General features: G+C 37.4%; 2 protein-coding genes across 2 annotated transcripts in view; both read right to left on the reverse strand.

The window, feature by feature from the left end:
• Positions 1-21,704, reverse strand: part of LOC132392642 (uncharacterized) — a 709,726-nt gene that overhangs the window by 87,921 nt on the left and 600,101 nt on the right. The gene's annotated exons all lie outside the window — the stretch shown is intronic.
• neurod1 (neuronal differentiation 1) lies at positions 12,588-15,309 on the reverse strand. Its single transcript, XM_059966066.1, has 2 exons — positions 15,260-15,309; positions 12,588-13,814 (listed from the first exon to the last, which is right to left on the reverse strand). The coding sequence occupies exon 2, from the start codon at positions 13,802-13,804 to the stop codon at positions 12,734-12,736; it is 1,071 nt and encodes a 356-aa protein (XP_059822049.1). The 5' UTR covers positions 13,805-13,814; positions 15,260-15,309; the 3' UTR covers positions 12,588-12,733.

Raw genomic sequence — 21,704 nt, forward strand, 5'->3', positions numbered from 1 at the left:
GTCTTTGGCCCGGCATTAGATGCAATAGTAAGAAAGGAGTGGCATCTCTTTTTTATTTTCTTAGGGGGTTCAGCTTGTCACCAAATGCTCTAGCACATTTCTACCAATGTACTGTTGAAAATATCTGGACTGGTCACATCCTGATCTGGAACGTAAGAAGTTGCAGTGAGTAGTGGGCTCAGCCTAATACATCATGGCACATCCCGTCCCACTGTCAATAGTATCTACAAGAGGTGCTGCTTCAAGAAGGCAACATCCATTATCAAAGATCCCCACCATCCGGGACCATGCATTTTCTCACAGTACTAACAAACAGAAGGTACTGAAGCCTGAAGTCCCACACTACAAGTTCCTAAACAGCTACTTCCCTTCAATTATCCAGTTCTTGAGTCTACTGGCATTAATCACTAATGCTTAGCCACACTATAACCATTTTTATCACTGAAATGGACGTTTTGTTGTAATTATGCTCTTGTAAAATTGTGTAATTTGTTTTTTTTTCAAGTGAAAGCTATCTACATGATGCTTCTGATGCTGTTGTAAGATTTTTATTGCACCTGTGCAATGGATGTGACAATAAACCCAACTTTGACTGTGATTTATTGTGAGCCACTAATGTAAAAAAAGCAATAATAGAACTGAACAAAGCCAATATGATGTTATACAATAAATATTGTGTTTTGTTATCCTATTTCATAAAACAATCCATTCATTGCATTTTTTGACTTCCAGAAGACCTTCAATAAGTTTCCCCTTAAGAAATTATTGACAAAATTAATGTACATGTGATTAGGATTTATGATGACTAAGTATTAACTAAGTATTCATGGAAAGAAACAGAGGAGGAGTAGGCAGGTCGTTTTTTAGGCCAGAAATCTTTAACCAGTAAAGTGAAACAAGGATTAGTTTTGGAGATAAAATTGTTCACAATTTGCATGTTTCATATATCCAAGTTTCCTGCTGATATAACCTGGGTCTGAGGAGAATACAAAGAGACACAAGAGTTATTACAAGAAGTTAAGTGCACAATCAAAGGCATGGCATATAGAGTTGAATATTGAAATACACATTTTTCCAAATGATTTTTGTACAAATATTTTTTCAAAGTTTGAAAGATATTAATATTTGGGCAAATTTGTGCATCCCTGTACAAAAATCACCAATGGTTAATATTCAGACACATCAAGCAATTAGAAAGCAAATGCAACATTTGAATAATTTAAATGCCTTACTGAAATTGCACAGGATCCTGGTGAAAACTCAAGTGAAATTTTGTGCACAAACCTGACCTCCCTACATTTCATTTGAAAGAGGGCAACAATGGTTCTTCAGATTGATGTTTGGAGCTTGGTGGTTGTTCTCTGACCTGTGTTTTGTAATCCGGTCATGCTTTCACTTTTTATGAACAGAACCAGTCTTCTTCATTAGAGAGACAAAGAGTGGGATTAGTTTGATAACCCTTTTGTATTTGCCATACTGAGTCCTTTCTGAGCAAAATGAATCTGATCTTATGTACATTTCAATTAATTAAAAATCTGTAAATTGCATTGGTGTTTTCTTAAGCATTACAGAAAGGCATGTTCACATGTTCATGTTTCTCCACAAAAAAAAGTTTAAAGAATTTAGAACAATTTTTAAACAAGAAATTTATTTCTAATTGAAAGGCCAAGTGGAAAGTTGTCTGAAGGAATTCTATATGTGGTGCAGAACAAACCATATTCCTTCCCTTCTCATTGGTACTGTGTTCACTCCATTAATGAGATCAGTCGGCATTAACACAATGAGTAATATTCTCATCTATTGTTTTGTCTACCTTCTCTACTTAATGGATTACACAGTCAATAGACATTGAACTCTCTTGGGTCAGATATGTAGGTTCTGATAACATAGTTGTATGTTTGAAAAGGCATTTGAAAATCCTTTACTGTTTGCTTTTGTCTTTTTGACATTTCATAACTATCAGGCAGATCTTGTTTTAAGCACCTCTATTAAATTATGATTAATTCATTGTGACCAATACAGTGTATCAACAGAGAAATACTAATTTGTTCCTTTCATTCATATACACTTCTGAGTTTCAGTCCCATTTTTGTGGCTGACTCTGTGACAATTTTTCATCAAAATAATGAGCAAGGAAGTTATTAATAAGATTTCCTTGTGCACTTTCAAGTGCAAACAATATCCTTTCTCCTGAACATAGTTGGTGAGTAACTGTTCAGACTTCAATGAACAAATAGGTGGAAGCTCAACTTGAATAGAAAGTGAGAGAGTGTGGAATGAGCTGCCAGCACAAGTGGTGCATGCCAGTTCAATGTCAGCATTTTAGAAAAGTTTAGGTAGATTACTGGATTGTAGGGGTATGCAGGGCAATGGATCCAGATGGGATGCAGAGGGGTATGCAGGGCAATGGGTGTAGGCAGTATAAATGGCTTCAGCATGGACTAAATGGGCTGATGGTCCTATTTCTGTGCTCTATGACTATGAAGAAAAAGATTGATTATAAATACAGTGGATTCCAGTTAATTGACCCATCAGATAATTGGAACAACCTCTTATTTGGGACAACTCTTAAAAAACAAAAGCTAATCGAGAAAATAGTCAGGGATCACTTTGTTTATTTGAGACACTACGCTGCTTAATTAAATCAGAGGACTGTTGCCGAACAGTTTCCAACTAACATCAATCACATGCACTTACATGGCCTTTAGACACTACACTGTGCTTAGAGCAAACAAGTTTTAAACAGCATCAGTTGTGTGTTAGTTGCTAAGAAATGAGCAGTAAGACAAATCACTGAAGTTTCAAGCATTCAGGCTTGGAGATGCCAGAAATGGCCACGAGTGAAAATGAAACAATTTTATTATTTCAACAAATTAGGGACTATGAAGAATTTGAAGGTATTGACAACCATCTTGAATATTACAATGAAAATGAAGATACGGAGGCTGCAATTGTTGAAAGTATTGTAAGAAGGTAGTCCATTATCTCCACTGCTGTTCATTTACAGCCAATCAAAAGAACACAGGTATACACTGGATAAATTCCTCCATTGATAAATATTAGAAACTAATACAGTTATATAGTGCTATAGTTATATCAGTAATATTCTAATTTGTTTTGTATTTTATTTAAATGCATAATTTGTTACTCAGTTAAACAGTAGCTTATCCTTTTTAATATCCTTTTAACGATTTCCTTGGAACTCTGCTGATTGGGGCAACCATTCAATTCGGCCAAAATGGACTGATCCTGATATGTCACAATTAACCAGAATCCATTGTATTAATACATGTATTTTCAAGTGCAATTATTAAAGTACTTTTAAATTTAAAATATTTGAGTCATTGAATATGCAATTGAGTTATAACAATGCCAAAATAAGATCAAATTGCATCTAAACATTTTAATTTGTGATCATTGGTAACTAAAAAATGAAGAGCAGCAAAATTAAATATAACTAGATTCAAACTCTTGGAAAAATCAGTAAACAAATTTCCTGAATTTTCATGTTATTTTGTGCAACTAAATTTTAGTAAGGCCATTTGAGAGCAATCTAGATGACTTGATTCAGTTTCTCCTTTACGTCATTGCTACTAAAGTTGAGTAGATTGGGATTTATGTCTCAGACATGAATGTTGATTTTTTTTTATTGATAGTATTGCTAGAGGAGGCATAAAATGATGTTGACTGTATTCCCTGGTTCTCACTGTACGATTTCATTTCCCCCAGTATTTTCAATCATTATCACGATAGGTATTAAAGTAGTTCAGTAAATTTGGTTATACGTAATCTCCTGTCCTGCATTGGGAAGAATTGAGAGCTCAACGTTACCATTCAAAGAGTGTTTGACCTCCATATCTTTATGTTATACTTTTAATGAAAGGACAAATCTGGTTTTTGGATTTTGAAGTTATTGCATCATCCTGAGCAGCTACCAAAGGGACTCTTTGGAAGCATAAGTTTTGATTCCAGTTAGAATCCCAGGAGCCAGCTATTAAATTCAATGTGTAAGAACGTTTACAAATTCGGACCTTGAATTTTCTACCATTCAGTATAATTAGCACACATTGAACATGTACCTGTTCACTTTACCAGACATAAATTGCAAAAGAGCACCAATAATATCTAATCTATTATTTTTCTTTTGGTCTTGGGGCGTCCAAATGTACTGCGAGGATCCTTTTGTTATTGCGTAATTGGAATGCCACATATCCATTGGACACCTGGACATGTGAATAGGAAAAGCTGTTGCTTACTCAGCTGGAGCTGGCATGCTTTACAAGATCCCTTAGGACTAATTCACAACTTCTATCCCCTCAGCACAATTCTTGATCTTTACCTTGGTTCAATCTATAGTCAGCAAGTCATAGCACTAAGGCTCTTTGAGAATACTGCTTCCAGATGGGAGTACAAATATATTAGTGCCTCCATGTACAATTTCAGCTCCAAGCCAACACTTTAGATGAGAGTGGCAAGCTACCAGGTACACTGTGCCAGTTATAAGTATCACATTATGGGTAAGCTGTGGAAGATTGCCAATATAATCCATGTTGCTGCCAGAGAGGCTGTCCTCACTGTCATTGAGGAAAACAATCACAATGCCAAGATGCAGCCTCCAAGAGGCCTGTGGTGTTCTTAGATTGAAACCCAAACCACCATTGATCCAAGAGATGCCTGATGTAAGGTTTAAAAATCAGCTGATAGAACTATATCACAATTTTTTTTTAAATGCTATCTTTTGATGAAAGAAACTTATCCAAAGTGCCTTGACTTCAAAGCGTGAATGAGTGGATATTTTCCCCATGAGATATTATATTAAAATAATAAATTGCTTGTCATTTTAAAGTACCTTTCACAAATTTTGAACATCACTTTACAGTAAGTCAATTATTTCTTAAGTACGGTCGCCAGTGGAAAGAATGAAGTGTTAAAATCTGTTAGAATTTCAAGTTGTCAACCTGATGCACAAAGCCAGAAAATTTAATTTTATACGCCAGCCATTTTAGTGTCCAAATATGCTGCATCTTCAAAGCATTGTGAAATCTAGACATCCAAGTATATTGCTGAAAATTAAGAGTTAAAAATGATCTCTTTCCTCGCCATAATATTAGTTGTTTATTTAGTGTCATTTACCTTTTAAATGCTTGAGTGCCTTAGTAAAGACACAAGAAAGAGGATTTTTCAGAAGGGCTCAAACTAACATAGAACATACAATGATGCATGACTTTTATCCAGAATGGCAAAATATTTTACACATTAATTAACTAGTCACAATCATAATACAGTATTAATAAAAATCTGTTTTGGCTACGGCCTATAATGAGTTTGTACACTCCTCCTGTGACCACATGGGTCTCTTCCCCTGTCCAAAGATGTACTAGTTGGTAGGTTAATTGGTCATTGTAAATTGTCCTGTGATTAGGCCAGGGTTAAGTAAGGGGTTGATAAGCAGTGTGGCTTGAAGGGCTGGGAGGGCCTATTCCCCGTGTATCTGAAGAATTAAAGAAATATTTCCTTCATGCAAGAGAACTTCCACTGCTCTAAATTGAACAACTTTTCCACTAAGTTTAACATGGGTCATCAGAAAAAAAAGTTGGTTTAACATGGACTTGACTATACTCAAGTTCAGTTGTATCATTAAAATAGAAGAAACACATTCTCTGTGGAGTGATTAATTTTCTGTTGTTGTGGATGAAAATATAACATCACTTTCAATGAATAGCATAGCATTGTAAAGAAGGGAAGAATCCGTTAGCTGGTAGAGTGGTGGTTAGCACAACGAAGAACCAGCGACCTGGGTTCAATTCCTGCCACTGTCTGTAAGGAGTTTGGACGTTCGCCCTGTGACTGTGTGGATTTCCTCCGGGTGCTCCAGTTTCTTCTCACAGTCTATTTGTACTGGATGGTAGGTTAATTGCTCATCATAAACTGTCCCATGATTAGACTAAGATTAAGTCGGGGGTTGCTGGGTGGTGCGGCTCAAAGTGGTAGAAAGACCTATTCCACACTGTATCTAAATAAATAAACAAACACATGTTCTAGTACATTGTATATAGTGAATCTAATAGTGAATAGTTAAAGAATTACATTCCTCCTGAATTGTTTGGTTTATCAAATCTTATTGCACTGGACATGATTTTGTATCACCTCAAAAAGCATATTTTACATTTTCTTAATATAAATTATTAACAGAAGTATTAAAATGCAGGCATCGCTATCTGTATTCTTCAATTTAATCAAAGGAATGCACAGAAATCAAAGTTCAAAGATCAAATTTATTAGCAGAATACATTCATGTCACCACATACAAACCTGATATTCTTTTTCCTGCGGACATACGCAGCAAATCTATAGAACAGTAGCTGTAAGCAAGATCAATGAACAACAGACTGTGCAAATGCAAATATAAATAAATAGCAATATAAATAGCAATCACCTGAATAATAACCAGAATGGTAAAAAAAAAACTAGAAACTCTAATACACAATAGGAATTTGAGGGAAAACCTGGCAAATTTTGAAATTTAGTTAAAGGAATCATGAAAAATACCAATAAAGTTGGATGGATCAAAATCAATGCAAGTTATGCAGGTGTTTAAAATAAAAAGAAAATTGTGGAAATATTCAGCAATTGGACAGCAGCAATGAAGAGAAAACAGTAAAGACTTTATGCTAATGATAAATGAGATTCCTTGCTAATGTTTGCATTGATCTGAATTCCACATTTATAAATCTGTTTATTGGTAAATCAGTTTATTATTGTTACATGTACTGAAGTACAGTGAAAATCTTGTCCATCTCACTGTTTCATAAATATCAAATTATTACAACAGTACATCGAGGTAATACAAGGTAAAACAGTACTAGTGTGCAGAATAAAATGCTGCAGTTACAGAGAAATTGCAATGCAGATAGGCAATAAGGTGCATAATGAGGCAGATTCATTTGAGGACTCCAGATGCCATTTCACCTGTGGCCTGTAAAGTTGGAACACTTCACATGAACTTCTCAATATGGATTGATTGGAGCTGGGTCCAATTTGAATTTTTATAAATATTAAGCCCAACTTTAACTACTCTGCCCAAACCACATTGAATTACTGAATACTCTTTTTCAAATAGGGCAATATAAGTTTTAGATATATTTCCACTAGTGCCAGATACACGTCTTTAGATTTTTATGGTATAATCCGTCAACATTCTGGCCAGCCTTTTACCTGAATAATTTTAATAGTCAGAAAGCATTATTCTCTTTTTAGTGAGTAGTTCATTGAAACATCGCATTCTCTTTCCCTTCAACAGTTCTTCAAGCACATTCCCATTTACTACATATTTGTCCATTTTATATGTCCTTCAGTTTAATCTTATCTACCATTTATCGACCCATATATCAAGATCCATTTTGAATTTGTATGAGCTGGTGATCACAGTCTGTACTACTGCTTTTCTGAAAAAAAAATGCACTTTGCTCTAAATTGTCTATGTGACCCAAAATTTAATCTTGTAGCACTCACCAGTAACCAAGTAGATGCTGATCAGACGTTTATCTGAGTACAATGACTACATAACAAGTATTGGTTTGGGATGTCCACTTCTAACTGTCCTGTGAAATTGCATTACATCGTAAGAAATATTAAGCACTTTTCAAATCTTTGTGCAAAGCTGGTCTGTGAAAAAAATAATTAATGACTTTGTCAAAGACCATCAGGCAAAGAGCAAAGGCTTAATTTTGAGTCATATTTCTGCTATTGTCACAGTTCCTGTTTATTAATACACAGCATTAACACTTATATATCAATTGTTCATAAATAAATGAGCTTTACTTCTAAAATAGGAACTTTTTTGGTTTTTATGCTTCTCTCATTTTTGTCTCATTTTTTCAGAACCTTTGCATATATAAAGTTTAATCAGTTGAATATTTACTTTTCTACTGTCGCAACTCATTTAAGGATATTACGCATTTTAAATGCCTTTCTCTTCACCTGATTTTTACTATACAATGAAAATTTGTTTGATTTGCATATCTTTGCAAAAAAATATATATATGCTTGGGCCATGCTATAACAATTTGAAGATAGGTGCTTGTCAAATCAATAGTTATTTCTCTGAGTATAAAACATGTATGTTGTGTTTCTCATTGAGTATATTTTGTGTATAGTTATTCAGCTTAGATCAAAATAAAAAGTACAGATTTTTTTAAAACAAACAAAATAATGTAGCTATACTATTTGTGTTATAATAAGAATGTCTCCAAATGAAGCCTGCTCCAAACGTTCGAATAAGGAAGAGTCGTGATATTTCTTTGAAGACAGAAATTCTGTTAGAGCTTCTTGATCCTACCCTAAGTTCCAACTCCACCAAATATTGATGAATATAATTTAGCTTTTAAAATTACCTGGTGCTTAAATGTTGAGTCACAAATACTTCTGCCTTTTTATTTGATCATTTGTTGGATTTTACTCAGCTAACATTTGGTCTATATTCAGAATATGTTCCATTTTCAGTGATTTAATTTGCTTTTGATTACATGTAAAATATATGATACACAACAGCAGTAAGTGTAGTCAATAGAAGCACAAATGCCAAAAGAATCAGATTGTTTGAAAAGGTTTGTTGTGGTTTGAAGATGCTTTCCAGATAGTCATTAAACATTTAAGCGAATAAATCTGCAGAATATGTTCCTGACTTTGGCACTGGTTCTGTGGTATTTCTCTGATCAGATGGAAGGACTGTGTGTTATGCATAGTGCATTCATGCATAAACAATATCATTTTCATAAATTAAAACCTCCCCTGCAGAAGCAGCATCTGTGCCTGCCTAGGTTTGAATAAAAGATGGTGGCATGTGAGTTGCCCCTCAACTGACTGAAAGAATCCTTATGCTTTGAAATCTAGGCATAACCAAAGGTCATTTATCCACTAATGTGATAGGGTTTCTTAAATTAGCCTTTTATAATATGCTAGACAGTAAAATTTTCCTTTTGTAGAAACTGAAAGAATGCAAATCTATTATTTTTTCTTTTTCTTTTTATCATTTCTACATTTAGTGTTTATATGATGGATGCACTATTTTGAATTGTTATTGCTCTAGCTGCTCTTAAATCCTTTCTTTTTTACTAATTACTTTTTAAACATAATAATTCGGTCCAGATCGCTCAAAAAGTATGCTAATTCTAATTGTAGCTAACTCCTGTCTTTGTTCTCTTATGCTTAGGTGTTCATGAGTCTGTCAATAGACACAAGGGAATAGAGATGGAACAGGTCCAACTACAGCTGAATGAATTTGTGTTGCGACAGTGCATGTACTCAGCTAGCAATGAACTGTTTGCCTATGATGTGACAGTACTTGCATCAATTTGCAAATGGAAAACCTGATATTTCTCCCAGAAATTTGACTCTGACATTGGAACTTATTCTAAAGAGGCAGGGTAATTATACTGACCTCCATTTAAATGTGGAGTCTTTCTTTCATGCAAGTTTTTTCTAATAATTTATCACTTTGTACCACTTAGGTGTCAAAAGCTTCCATGGAAGGCATCAAGAACTAAATAAAAAATTAAAAGAAAGGACGTCCATGCGTATTTAAGATGAACATTGTATGTTGAGTACGTTGCAGTGGTTGCAGCGTTGTACTCTTAAATACACCATAATAGACACAGATGCTTTTAATGAGAACAGAAAGACCGCTGAGGGGCAAGAAAGTGAGAATGCTGCCAAGTACATATTCTCCAGACACCTAATTCGAGCCACTGCATATATGGCAAAGAAAAATGGCAAAGTATTTTGGACAGGACAAGAGAGTTGTCCCTCGCTGAATTACGCTTTCCAGAAAAAAAAAACAGAAAGCATCTGTATGGAATGTCAGAATCAAGACTGAGAATTCTGGTTTTGGGCAAAGTAATATCATTTTGAAATCTGGACAAATAAAAATCTGATAAAATTAAAACAGCCTGAGCATCTCAGACCAAACAGTTAACTAATATGCATGTAGCAGATAAAATACTATTTTATCAAATCACCTTAAATATTTAGTAGATATCATACATTGCATATTAAGCCTATGATATAATAATGAGATTATTTGAAATGTATGTATCTATTTTATAAATATCAGTTTTCATTTTTAAAATCAACACTAAAGGTTACATTTCACTCCTGGCAATTGAAAAATACCTATTTAAAGCAATTAAATGCATACTTTCATATCTTGGTACATTCTGCTGGTTCATAGAAATAGCAGACTTTACCAGGCTCACCATCTTTCCCTACACCTGTTCTGGAGATGTGACATTCCTTGTTGTTGTAAAACAAATAGCTCGTCGATAATGATGTTAAGAATCCCACACATTAATTTTTTACTATATTTTTGTTTAAAAATAAACACATCCTGTGAACTTGAAGACACAAATTACTAATGTATCATAATCTATTTATTCAAATGTTTTTAAATTCTATTGGAACATATATTCCAAGAAAAAGTAACGTTTTTGCATTGGAATGTATTTAATTTGTAGTTTGAACCATGATACAGTAGAAGTCCTTTACAACATATTGGCTTGCTGTAAAATTTTCAATCCACTGAATTAAAAATCTCTAATTTATTTAAAAATTCCATCTTGTAATCTACATATGGTACGAAGAAAAATTGTTGAACAGAAATGTCATTCTTAGCTCTTCAACATTGAAAAGAAGTGATGACTAGTATTCAGTTTTATCTTTTTTTGTAAACCTAAGTTCAAGGTATTAAGTATTTCTCATCAATTGATGAGTTTAAACCTGGCTGCAATTTGTAAGTTTGGCTACAAAAAATATTTTATTTCCTTGGATCAAACATTTATCAAATATTAGACATATTCAAAACTGTTTAGAGGAATTTGCAGTGTTAATTATTTAAATTGCTTTGTAATATTACTGTGCATTATTTCTTGTATACAAGTGATTTGTTTTGTGTAAAATATATCATTAATACTGCAAGGGTTTTCCAGTAAATATAAGTAACCTTAAATTGTTATTATAAAAGTTTGAGGAAATGAACTTTGTTCCTTCCAGGTGCAGAGGGTGGAGAGAATCTGAAGAAATGTGTAATTGTAATACATTGATAGTAGTTCATGGTTGTAAGAAGATCTTATATTTTGTGTCGAAGAACAAAATTCTTTCAGACGAGCAAATCATGATTATTGACGCTATTATCTAAGAAATGAGACACTGATTGGAATTCTGTGGGCAATATTATTCTTCAGGAAGTATTCATAATTTCATATTTATAAAGCCCAAGAAGTTAAAATATGATTGTTATCTTTGAATCTGATCTGCAAATTGAAAATAAAACAGACCAAGAAAGTAAATATTTGTTATAATCAGCTTTTATTCTACAAATAATAAATTTTGCACCTTTCATGATCTATCAAAATAAAACAATAATCCCATAGGAATTACATACACTAAGGAAAATCACATTTAATGAAAATGCAACATTTGACAAAGATGAGATTACTATTTCAATAAAAGACTGGATGAATGTGATTTCAATTCCCAATGCGTTGTGGCATTACATCATAAAATACAGGATTACAAACAAAATTACAGTACCAATTTATTTCAGTTGAACCAGCATTACACTTTAAACAGCACTTCATCTGGACTGCATTGTACATGCAATATCTATTGTTCTAATTACTGAATAAATGTGAGATTTTTCAGCTACTGCACTAATTAACTAATATATAGCCCAACATTAATAAGCCTGATTATAGCTGTAGCTTTTAACTCTCATGATAAGATGCGGTGTTATGTGTGTATATCTACGTGTGCATTATGTCAAGTCAATTAGTTGATCCATGGAACAATTCCTTCGCTGGTTTTAGAGTCAAATTAGCCTCGCTGTTCTGATAATGTTTGATGGAGATGATTTAACGAAATGCAGTGCAAATGATTCGTGATAGTCAAGCAACCGTTTTAAGAAACTGAAATTGGTATTTGATAACATTATATACACATTTGTGCAACTGCCATATCATTTTGATATGATCTACGAAAGATATGTCATTTTAATTTGTTTTCGATTTGCATCCTGTTAGTTTCGTAGGTAAGGATCTAAGATTGAAGCGGGAAAAATAACTTGTTAGGATTGTGCAACCTTGCGTGATTTTATAGGTAGGAAGTGCTAAGGCAACAGAATATTATTCTAAGCACTTTTCTGCTGGTTAAAAATTAAATTACTTTTGTATAAATTATAGATAATCCTACTTTTGATATAAAACAGTGATGGAGCTGCATGGTTAAAATAGGAAATCGACCTTATAAAAATTTATTAAAAATTCTGTACAAAATCACAACAAAATAATTCAGCATGGGAAAGGTAACAGTAGTAAAATGTTGGTTGAAAAATATATTTTAAATTGGCCCATTATTAGTTTAAAAATTGCATAGATTCCTAATTATTGCTTGTGATTTTGTCGTGTGGATCGATAATTACCATTTTCTGAACAGGCGCTACATCGACTTCCTTATGTAGCCCACAAAGAGAAACGCTAATGTTGTTAAGAAGATAAACAGGAAGCTGTTTAATTCCCGTTCCTTCTAAAGGCAGTAACAATAATAATACAAGTACTAATTTAAGCGTGAAACATTTGCACTCCGCAGCAAGTGATACCAGTGCGCTGCCGTGCGTAAACAAGCTATTCAAGAAGTACATTTAAACCGTTTCGTTTACAATACATTGTTGCTGGTTTCCATGTTAATCGTGGAAGATGGCATTAAGCTGGGCACTCATAACTCGCTCGTGCTGCGAGTGGGCGTCGTATGGCATGATGTTGTCTATGGGGATTTCACACCGAGGGGTCGTGGCAGAAAACATGGAACTGTGTCCTTGGGGCCCGGCCAGCGTTGCTGCGGGGTAGTGCATGGTGAAAGTATAGTTCTTGTCAAACTCTTGAGAAGGCTCGTGCTTAAAAGTGAAATTCCCATTGATGCTTAAGGGTGGGCTTAACGGCCCGTCGAAGGACGGGCTAGTGCATTCAGTGAGAGTGCTTTCAAAGAAAGGTTCCAGTGCCCCTGCGTAACTGTGCGGCTTGACGTGAAATATGTGGGAACTGTCCATGTTACCGTAGGGCGGGCTCGGAAGACCGGGGGACTGGTACGTGTATGGGTGCACGGAGAAGGAAGCACTGGCCGTTTGCATATGCGGCATGTCCTGGTTCTGCTCTGGAAGGAAAGTTCGCGGGTTCAGCTGAAGGCAGCCAGCGACTAGGTTTGTGGTGGGCTGGGATAACCCTTTGCAAAGCGTCTGGACGAACGATACAAGGTCTGGGCTCTTTCCTGAACGCAGGATCTCCGACAAAGCCCAGATATAGTTCTTTGCCAGCCTCAGAGTCTCGATCTTGGAAAGCTTTTGGGTTTTCGAGTAACAGGGCACGACTTTCCGCAGACTGTCCAATGCTGCGTTCAGCCCGTGCATGCGGTTCCTCTCTCTGGCGTTAGCTTTCATTCTCCTCATTTTAAACCTTTCCTGTCTGGCTTTAGTCATTTTCTTTTTCTTCGGTCCCCGCCGTTTCGGTTTCTGATCTTCATCCTCGTCCACTTCCTCCTCATCGCCGTCATCGTCTTCATCCTCCTCCTCGTCCTCGTCATCATCTTCCCCCATTTTATCAAGTTCTTCCCTCTCTTCCTTGAAGGTAAGACTCATGGCTTCGTTTTCATCGTCCTTTTTGTCGACTTCGTGCTCATCCTGGGAACTGAGGCAGTCATCAGTCCAACTGGGATTGCTCTGGGTCTCTGGCATCATGTTTTCTGTGTACGACTTGGTCATCGTTAAAATCCTAAACAATTAAAAGCACACAAAAGGAATATTCGTCAGCAGAATGGAAACTCCAGGTCATCAATTATATCATCCCCCAATGCGCAACTAAGTTAAAAAGTTTCATCCTTATAAAGTAAAACCGTAGGCACTTTTATTGTGTGCACTACGAACCTACAAGAGAATTTGGCAGCGTGAGGCGGATCAGCGCGGCGCAAATGTCAAAGCGTGCATATCAATGTGAGCAACAAGGAATCTTATAAAACCCTATTTATTGATGACAAGTGAAACTTCAAATGCACTTAAAATGAAATGGGATGTCTAAAAGGCATCGCCGGGTCGCCCCAACATCTGCTGTTGTCTCGCTGATAAATGACATGCCCCGCAGAATGTCAATAGGAAAATACGAGGGAACTCAAAAATAAATCACAATTTCGTAGGATCCGGATGAGATTGGAAGCATGCAGCATTTCCATCCGTTTGTTATCGGAGAAAAACGGAATCTAATTCTCAACCAGCACTTCTGTTAAGACGCGTACTCCTTTTCAACTAAATTGAATACTAGAGTGGACGCACTGTGCAGTTACGCGCGGAGAGTACGGTATTAATTTACCTTTATTTCGCTCAGTGATGTTTATGATCCTAACCACTGTTATATAAATCGATGATTTTGTTGACGTGTATAAGAAGATTAGGAACAATAAAATATGACTGACAGATCTAATCCGGTCATGTGTCTATCAGCACAACTGTTATTTCAAAATCTCCAAAGCTGCGAGCCACAGCTGTTTCTGAAATAAAATGTTTTCAGTAGTAGAAAAATAAAATTGAACGATTTCTTAAAAACCGCCATGGAATCCGTGTAGAAGGATTTCTAGGATGGGTCTGCGGCGCAGAAACATCTCAGGAAATCCTAAATGTGTACGCAAGCGCTGTAATCCATTGGGATCAGGTGCACAATCGGCTCTTTAATAAACATCCCCATCCGCTGATTTTACTGCAGCAGCTTCAATGCCCAACTAAATCCTTGTTTAAAAATGCTACAGCTGGGCATCTTGGTTCGCGGCGACAGCTATATGTACTTATGCATTTCGGTCTGTGCACCAGCCAAGCAACAATTTCATTCATTGCTGCTAGCCCGCGCCGCCGTCTCCTGATACTGTAACAGGTAGCATATGTTCCTATCTTTCACGCCACTCTTCTCCACGTTGCACCCAAATTAATAATGTATACTGAGACATAGTTTGCGCAAATTGTTGCAGCATTCCATGTCATTCCTCACCGGCCACAGAAAGCAAACCAGCGAGGAGCCACGATTTAATTCGTAATCTCGCAACCTAGATTAAGCAAATTGAAGGCAAAATAGAGGCTAACAGTTTTTGTTTCCTATATGGGAAGGAACTAAACATTTTCAAAGATCATAAATAATTTACTCTCAAAGGTTAAGACATCAAAAAGAGAGAATACCTGGCGAATTATAATGTCTAGAGTAGACTCATAGCCTGCGCAGGTCGAGCTTCTTTGCGGACTACCGCTGTCAGCAGCCCGCGCCGTTTTATAGGGGGAAGGTGCTAAAAATGCGTCTCTGCCCCATTGCCCGTCGCCAAGGTGGCACGCGTGCGCACTCGGGGCGCGGCGCCGAGGCGGACGCCCCCGCCCTCGCGCCATATGGTGCGCGGGACGTCACGCGAACGGCCCGCGTCACGTGGCCGGCGATTTGTATTCCGCCGGCGCGTGCGGCTCCCCATTGCCTTTTGTGGCCATCTGTCGCCCGCGAGAGGCTCTGTGGACCTGCTCACCCGCAGGAAGCGGGCAGCCTCTTTATTCCCCCCTCCTTCCCAAAACCCGCAATATTCCTTTTTCTTTTCTCTCTGCTTTGGTTGCTGCCCGCAGTTTCTCTTCGTTGAACACAATTTTTATTTAAAGCAATGCAGCTGATCCACTCAAACATCAAGCAGTCTGCACATTATAACAGTTTGGAATTGAGTTGTAAACTTGGTAACAAAGGTCTTTGCTGTATATTTTGCTGACCCTAGATCTCCACAAATCTGTTGACCCATCGTATGGAGAGGGCAGGTCATACCCTACAAGAAAATAGACTGCATTTATATTTATTTATATATTTATATTTGAAGTTCTCACTATAAGCAGAACAGTGGAAATGTTTTTTTTTCGAACGAGCGAGTTAGTTTGGGGAAAGGATAAATGAAGTGATCGGAGAGACATTGATGCAAGAAAGTTTTTGGTTGTCCCCCTAATGAGCCGCTTTCTTCCCGGCACGCGAGCCGCACGCACGCAAACAAAAGCCTTTTCACGGCTGGGCAAACAAATCCAACGTCCAAATATGCTCACTTCTGTTGGGATTTTAAATAATAATGCAAAGGTCGCCAAACTGACCGTTAGAAGGGGGAAATGTGAAAAAGGCATCCGTTTGATGGGAACAAAATACAATTGATTTCCTCTCCCATTATTATTCTAAGTACCAACTGTACCCTGCCTTAACTATCACCCCCACCTTCCCGCTCCAAAAAAAAATGATTGAGCTTGTTCCCTGATTGGAAATAAATGATTTCCAAGAATTGGCCCAAACACACAATTTGTCCGAACAATTCGAAACTTGCTTGGATGTGTGCGGTGTGCGGTTTGACTTCGTCAAACGATCAACGGCAAAGTGTTGTGCCAAAGTGTATTTCATGGATGTTTTCCATTGTCTTTCATTATTATGTCGGTTTACAACTGGGCGGGAGTTCATAATTCGCTAACAGACTTGCCTGGATTTTTAAAACATGAATCGTTGCTACTGGGACAAACTGCGTTTTTAAAATGTCTGCATGCATTTAAAGGAATAAATATAAGAAACCAGATTTTTTTCAACTTTTCTCCTGTGCCTCAACGCCTGCTTCACTTGGAACAGATAGGAATCATATTAAAGATCCAATCCAGTTGTCCACCGTGCAAAATTCAGCCGATTTAAACCTCTTGGGTGCACGGCATTATCTTAATTAAGATAATTGATTCATATTGCACCTGCGAGAACGAAAAAATAGAATTTATCAAAAATGCTGTAAGCTATCGTGTACCAGAAAAATTGGCCCCAATTAGAAGTATTATCTCAGTAATTTAAATCATTATTGCGTTAATGTTCATCGCAGTTTCTGCCGTTTGGAAAGGTGCGCTAATTATATTTTCAAATCAAGTGTTATATTTTAATCGTTTTTTTTACTTGTATAAGTTAATTACCAAATTTCCCGAGGATACAGTTAGAACATAGACTCCATACTAGATATTGCTCTAGTTTAATAGTATTTCAATCATTCAACGATCAAACTAAACGAAATCACAAGTGCCGACATTTTCAAAAGGACAGAAAAGGAAACCCGCTCTGTGGTTTGTGTTGAGAGTTGATTTGCCCTGATTTAATATAAGCGGTGTGTCCCGTTTTACTATCAATTAACTATCTGCACTCGAAGCGTATTTCGGATCAATAAGGCACAGAGACAAGAAGTTCGAGGCGAAAAGCAGTAGCTTTATGCTGCCAGGGTTGAAATAACCTGGTACCCGCTAAGTGTTTTCACCAGATAAAGCGCATCGTAAGCAGTACTAATCCCTACCATATCATATTGATATCAGGAAGGAGGTTCTATTCTGACTACAGACCTCTTCAACGTCTCTTCCCATCTTGCCATTTATTTGGATTTAATTTTCCAAAGGTTTGGCGCTATCTGTACATAAAGAGGTATACGGAAATAGGCAGTTGAACACACGCATACTACAACTCCCTCGCCGCCTACACACAAACACACACACACACACACACACACACACACACACACACACACACACACACACACACACACACACGAATGCCACACACGTTCAAAAAAGCACACAGTGACACGCATCTGCACATTCGCACATGAGGACATAGAAACATGGGAACACATGGACACATAAACATAGATAAACAGACGGGGAATAGACTCATGTCATAAACATACAGGAACATTAGCAGAGAAGCACACGCACGATCACAGGCACAAACAGACTGAGAGAAATCCCATAAATAAAAGAGTTTGAACTGCAGCACCACAAACAGCTCCTGTTGACCAGAAACAGGAGGCGATCAGCACGTGACGAGTTCCGTGTAACTTTAGAAGTTGGCGATATTTAATCCCAGCACCTGCAGCAGATTTACCATCCGATCGTGACTTAATATTGAACCCATTTTGTACGAGTGAAATTTACTTCGAATTGGAAAATGCAATAAACTGCTGCAGAAAAATATATGAATATAGCAGCAAAACGGGTAGCCAAAGAAATCCAGAAAGACGCTTATGCTAGCCTGAATTTTAGGGATTAGACTTTGTTAGAAACGGAGCAGAGGGATTTAGACTGCTACCTGCTTCAGCAATCTCCATATAAAGATAGAGAACCTGCATTTCTGATTTGCTGTGATTTCTTTTTCAGTGATGCTCAAAATATATTACGGTCCCTCAAATATCCATGCAATATTTAGTAGTTTATGTCGTTTAAAAAACGGAAATGAAATAGAATATTACCACCGTTGTCCAAGGTAGCTTTCTGGTTGAGTGAGCATTTAAATGAAACGGGTGTATTTACTGCACCCTTCTCTAGTAATTGCTTATGCAAAACTGCAGATTTGTATTAATTAATTACTCTGGTGATTACTTCTTTGGTATTTTTCTGCAATAAATCAAGCTGGAATAGAGAGACAGACGTGAGAATTTTTGGCACAACATTCAATGAAAACTCAACTGAGGTGGTTCTCTGCAGCAGCAATGATTCATTGAAAAGCCCAGGGTGAGCGTACTTTTTACTGCAGGTGTAGACACCTGCTGCAGACACCTGCCACTGTGCAACTTTCTTCCTTCGCAGGGCGGAAAAGATCCATATTTCTAGCTGGGGCTATTGTGAAAAATGAATCCTCTGGAGTCCAAAATGACAGAACCCTGCAAAGAAAAGGCTATGTGTAAGTGTAATTTAAGCCAGATCTGCGTGGCCCGGCGGATTTAAATCGATGTCTAATTATTATCTTGAACTCAAAGTGATTGCCTCTTTTTCCTCATTTCCTATCAATTTCAAAAGAATAAGCGTAAAATAACAATAACGGGATTCCTAAAAAGCACGGAGCGGCTATTGCTGTATATGAAATATTGATAATTTTCTCAATACTATTAAAATCGCAAACAGAAATATTGTTGCTTTCTAAATGAGGAAAACGCACGCTTAATTTATGTAAGTATATTCTTCTCCACGATATATGGCGGTTGTGAAATCTGTTGTTTCCTGCACCGAAGTGTTTCTTTTTGGCGATCTTCCTTTCTAAAATCACAAAAGACCTGGATCAAAACTAAAAAGAAAAACCTTCCCTTACAAAGAGCGGTAATTTAAACCGGCTTCCAGTCCTGGGCCCATTATTGCCCGTACGTCAACCAGACACTAGGACTCACGATAACTACTTAGCTTGAACTTTAACCGCATGCAAAGACGGCGCGATTATCTCCCAAGTATTACAAACTTAACTGAGCGGAGACCGGGAATTCCCTTTTCTGAGACCGTTTACGTTAAGGCTAAATCATATTATAAGACGGCCACGGTTACATCACGGTCCCTTTTAGTCCTCATACAATATCAAATCTGACGAAATCACTTCACTCGCCAAAACTCAAAGCGACCCGCGAAGCTGTGAGCTAACATCATGGAATTAGAACATTTCAAACAACCGACTTCTCGTCGCTTTGGTGTGACAGGACAAAAAAGGGCGAATTCAGTTGTGTTACATTCGGGTTGAGATGTGAGCTAAAGTTTAATTTCAACGTCTTGAAAGTTGAGTTCTGTCCCTTCACAAGATAGTTACATTTCTCAGTACTGAGAGATATCCAGACAAATTAAGAGATCATTCAAAAACAAACAGCTCGGTGAAGCTAGAAGCCGAAATTTATCGGCGGCCACTGTTTGAATGTGATCCTACAGAAGAGGTCATAGGCATGTAGTGCCAGGGCTGATATCGCAGCCCTGCATTTAATAACAAACTGCTGATCAGCCTCGTCTTTTTAATGCTTTTTCGCATCAAGTGATTTGTCATTGAAAGCTGTTTTCGAGTCAAATAATAATCCGTGAGAGGGTAATAAAGGCATCTATAAAACAGCTTCCTTACTAGCAGATTAACCGACATTACTGTGGCTGCATTTTCCCTGACAAAAAAAAGCTGTATCTAAGTAACCAATGCATTACACTTCGATCAAGCAAGTACTGACAACACCACTGTAATTGGTGAACATATGGCATGCTGCACTGACACAGCACACACATAGTTTACTTTCGTCCTTTCAATAAATTGACTTCGATTCGGACAAAGTGCGTTATATTCTTTGCAGGGGATACAGCACTAAGGCTGCTACATTTTCCAATTGCAAATGCCCGCTAGATTTCGACGGAGGAAAATAAATGAAAGTCACAGCAAATATCTTGCTACATGAGTTAATAGATGAATGACAATTGAAGGGGGTAAAGAACGTCCGCAATTGCATTGCGTCATCTAGTGGCTTCATCAGTCCGCTGCGCAAAGACTTCGAGTGAGCTGCACGCCATCTAGTGGTGAGTCTCAGGATGCTGGCTGTTCGTGGAAGGTCCGTGCTATCTTGAACATGTTGATCGGTAAAACACCGCTTTGTATCTTGATCAACTGCAGTTTTCCTTCTAATGACTCAATTTCCCCATAAATAAGTCAATACTATTTATCTTAATCCTATTTTTTATTCTTGGTTCAACACAAAAAGTATAGATAACTTGGACACTATCACATGCCCTTTTATGGAAATTTGCTACGTGCAATTTGATGCCCCTGTTGCCCAAACTGCATTGGTGACTAAAATTTATTTGTGCCCTTATAGGCTGCAAACCACTTTAAAAAGGCAGAGGCTGTAAAAACAAAATATTTATTTTCTTTGCTAAACGTATGAAAATCTTGCATCTAAAGATCGTTAACCAATAGACAATAGGTGCAGGAGTAGGCCATTCAGCCCTTCAAGCCAGCACCACCATTCAATGTGATCATGGTTGATCATCCACAATCAGTACCTCATTCCTGCCTTCTCCCCATATCCCTTGACTCCGCTATCTTTAAGAGCTCTATCTAACTCTTTCTTGAAAGCATCCAGAGAATTGGCCTCCACTGCCTTCTGAGGCAGAGCATTCTATAGATCCACAACTCTGGGTGAAAAAGTTTTTCCTCAACTCTGTTCTAAATGGCCCAACCCTTATTCTTAAACTGTGGCCTCTGGTTCTGGAATCCCCCAACATTGGGAACATTCCTGCCTCTAGCGTGTCCAATTCCTTAATAATCTTATATGTTTCAATCAGATCCCCTCTCATCCTTCTAAATTCCAGTGTATACAAGCCCAGTCGCTCCAATCTTTCAACATATGACAGTCCCGCCATCCCAGGAATCAACCTTGTGAACCTACGCTCGTGAACACAATCCTCTAGGTGTGGTCTCACCAGGGCCCTGTACAACTGCAGAAGGACCTCTTTGCTCCTATACTCAACTCCCCTTGTATGAAGGCCAACATGCCATTAGCTTTCTTCATTGCCTGTTGTATCTGAATGCTTACTTTCAGTGACTGATGAACAAGGACACCTGGATCTCATTGTACTTCCCCATTTCCTAACTTGAAACCATTCAGATAGTAATCTGCCTTCCTGTTCTTGCCACCAAAGTGGATAACCTCACATTTATCTACATTAAACTGCATCTACACTCACCCAACCTACCCAAGTCACTCTGCATTCTCCTAAAATCCTCCTCATATTTCACACTACCACCCAGCTTTGTGTCATCTGCAAATTTGCTAATGTTACTTTTAATCCCTTCATCTAAATCATTAATGTA

Source organism: Hypanus sabinus, chromosome 4 (genome assembly GCF_030144855.1).
Source record: "Hypanus sabinus isolate sHypSab1 chromosome 4, sHypSab1.hap1, whole genome shotgun sequence".
NCBI classification, from domain to species: domain Eukaryota; kingdom Metazoa; phylum Chordata; class Chondrichthyes; order Myliobatiformes; family Dasyatidae; genus Hypanus; species Hypanus sabinus.

What these genes read in the sequence shown, in the direction of transcription:
- neurod1 (XM_059966066.1), bottom strand. Translation starts at nt 13,804, where the DNA reads ATGACCAAGTCGTACACAGAAAACATGATGCCAGAGACCCAGAGCAAT.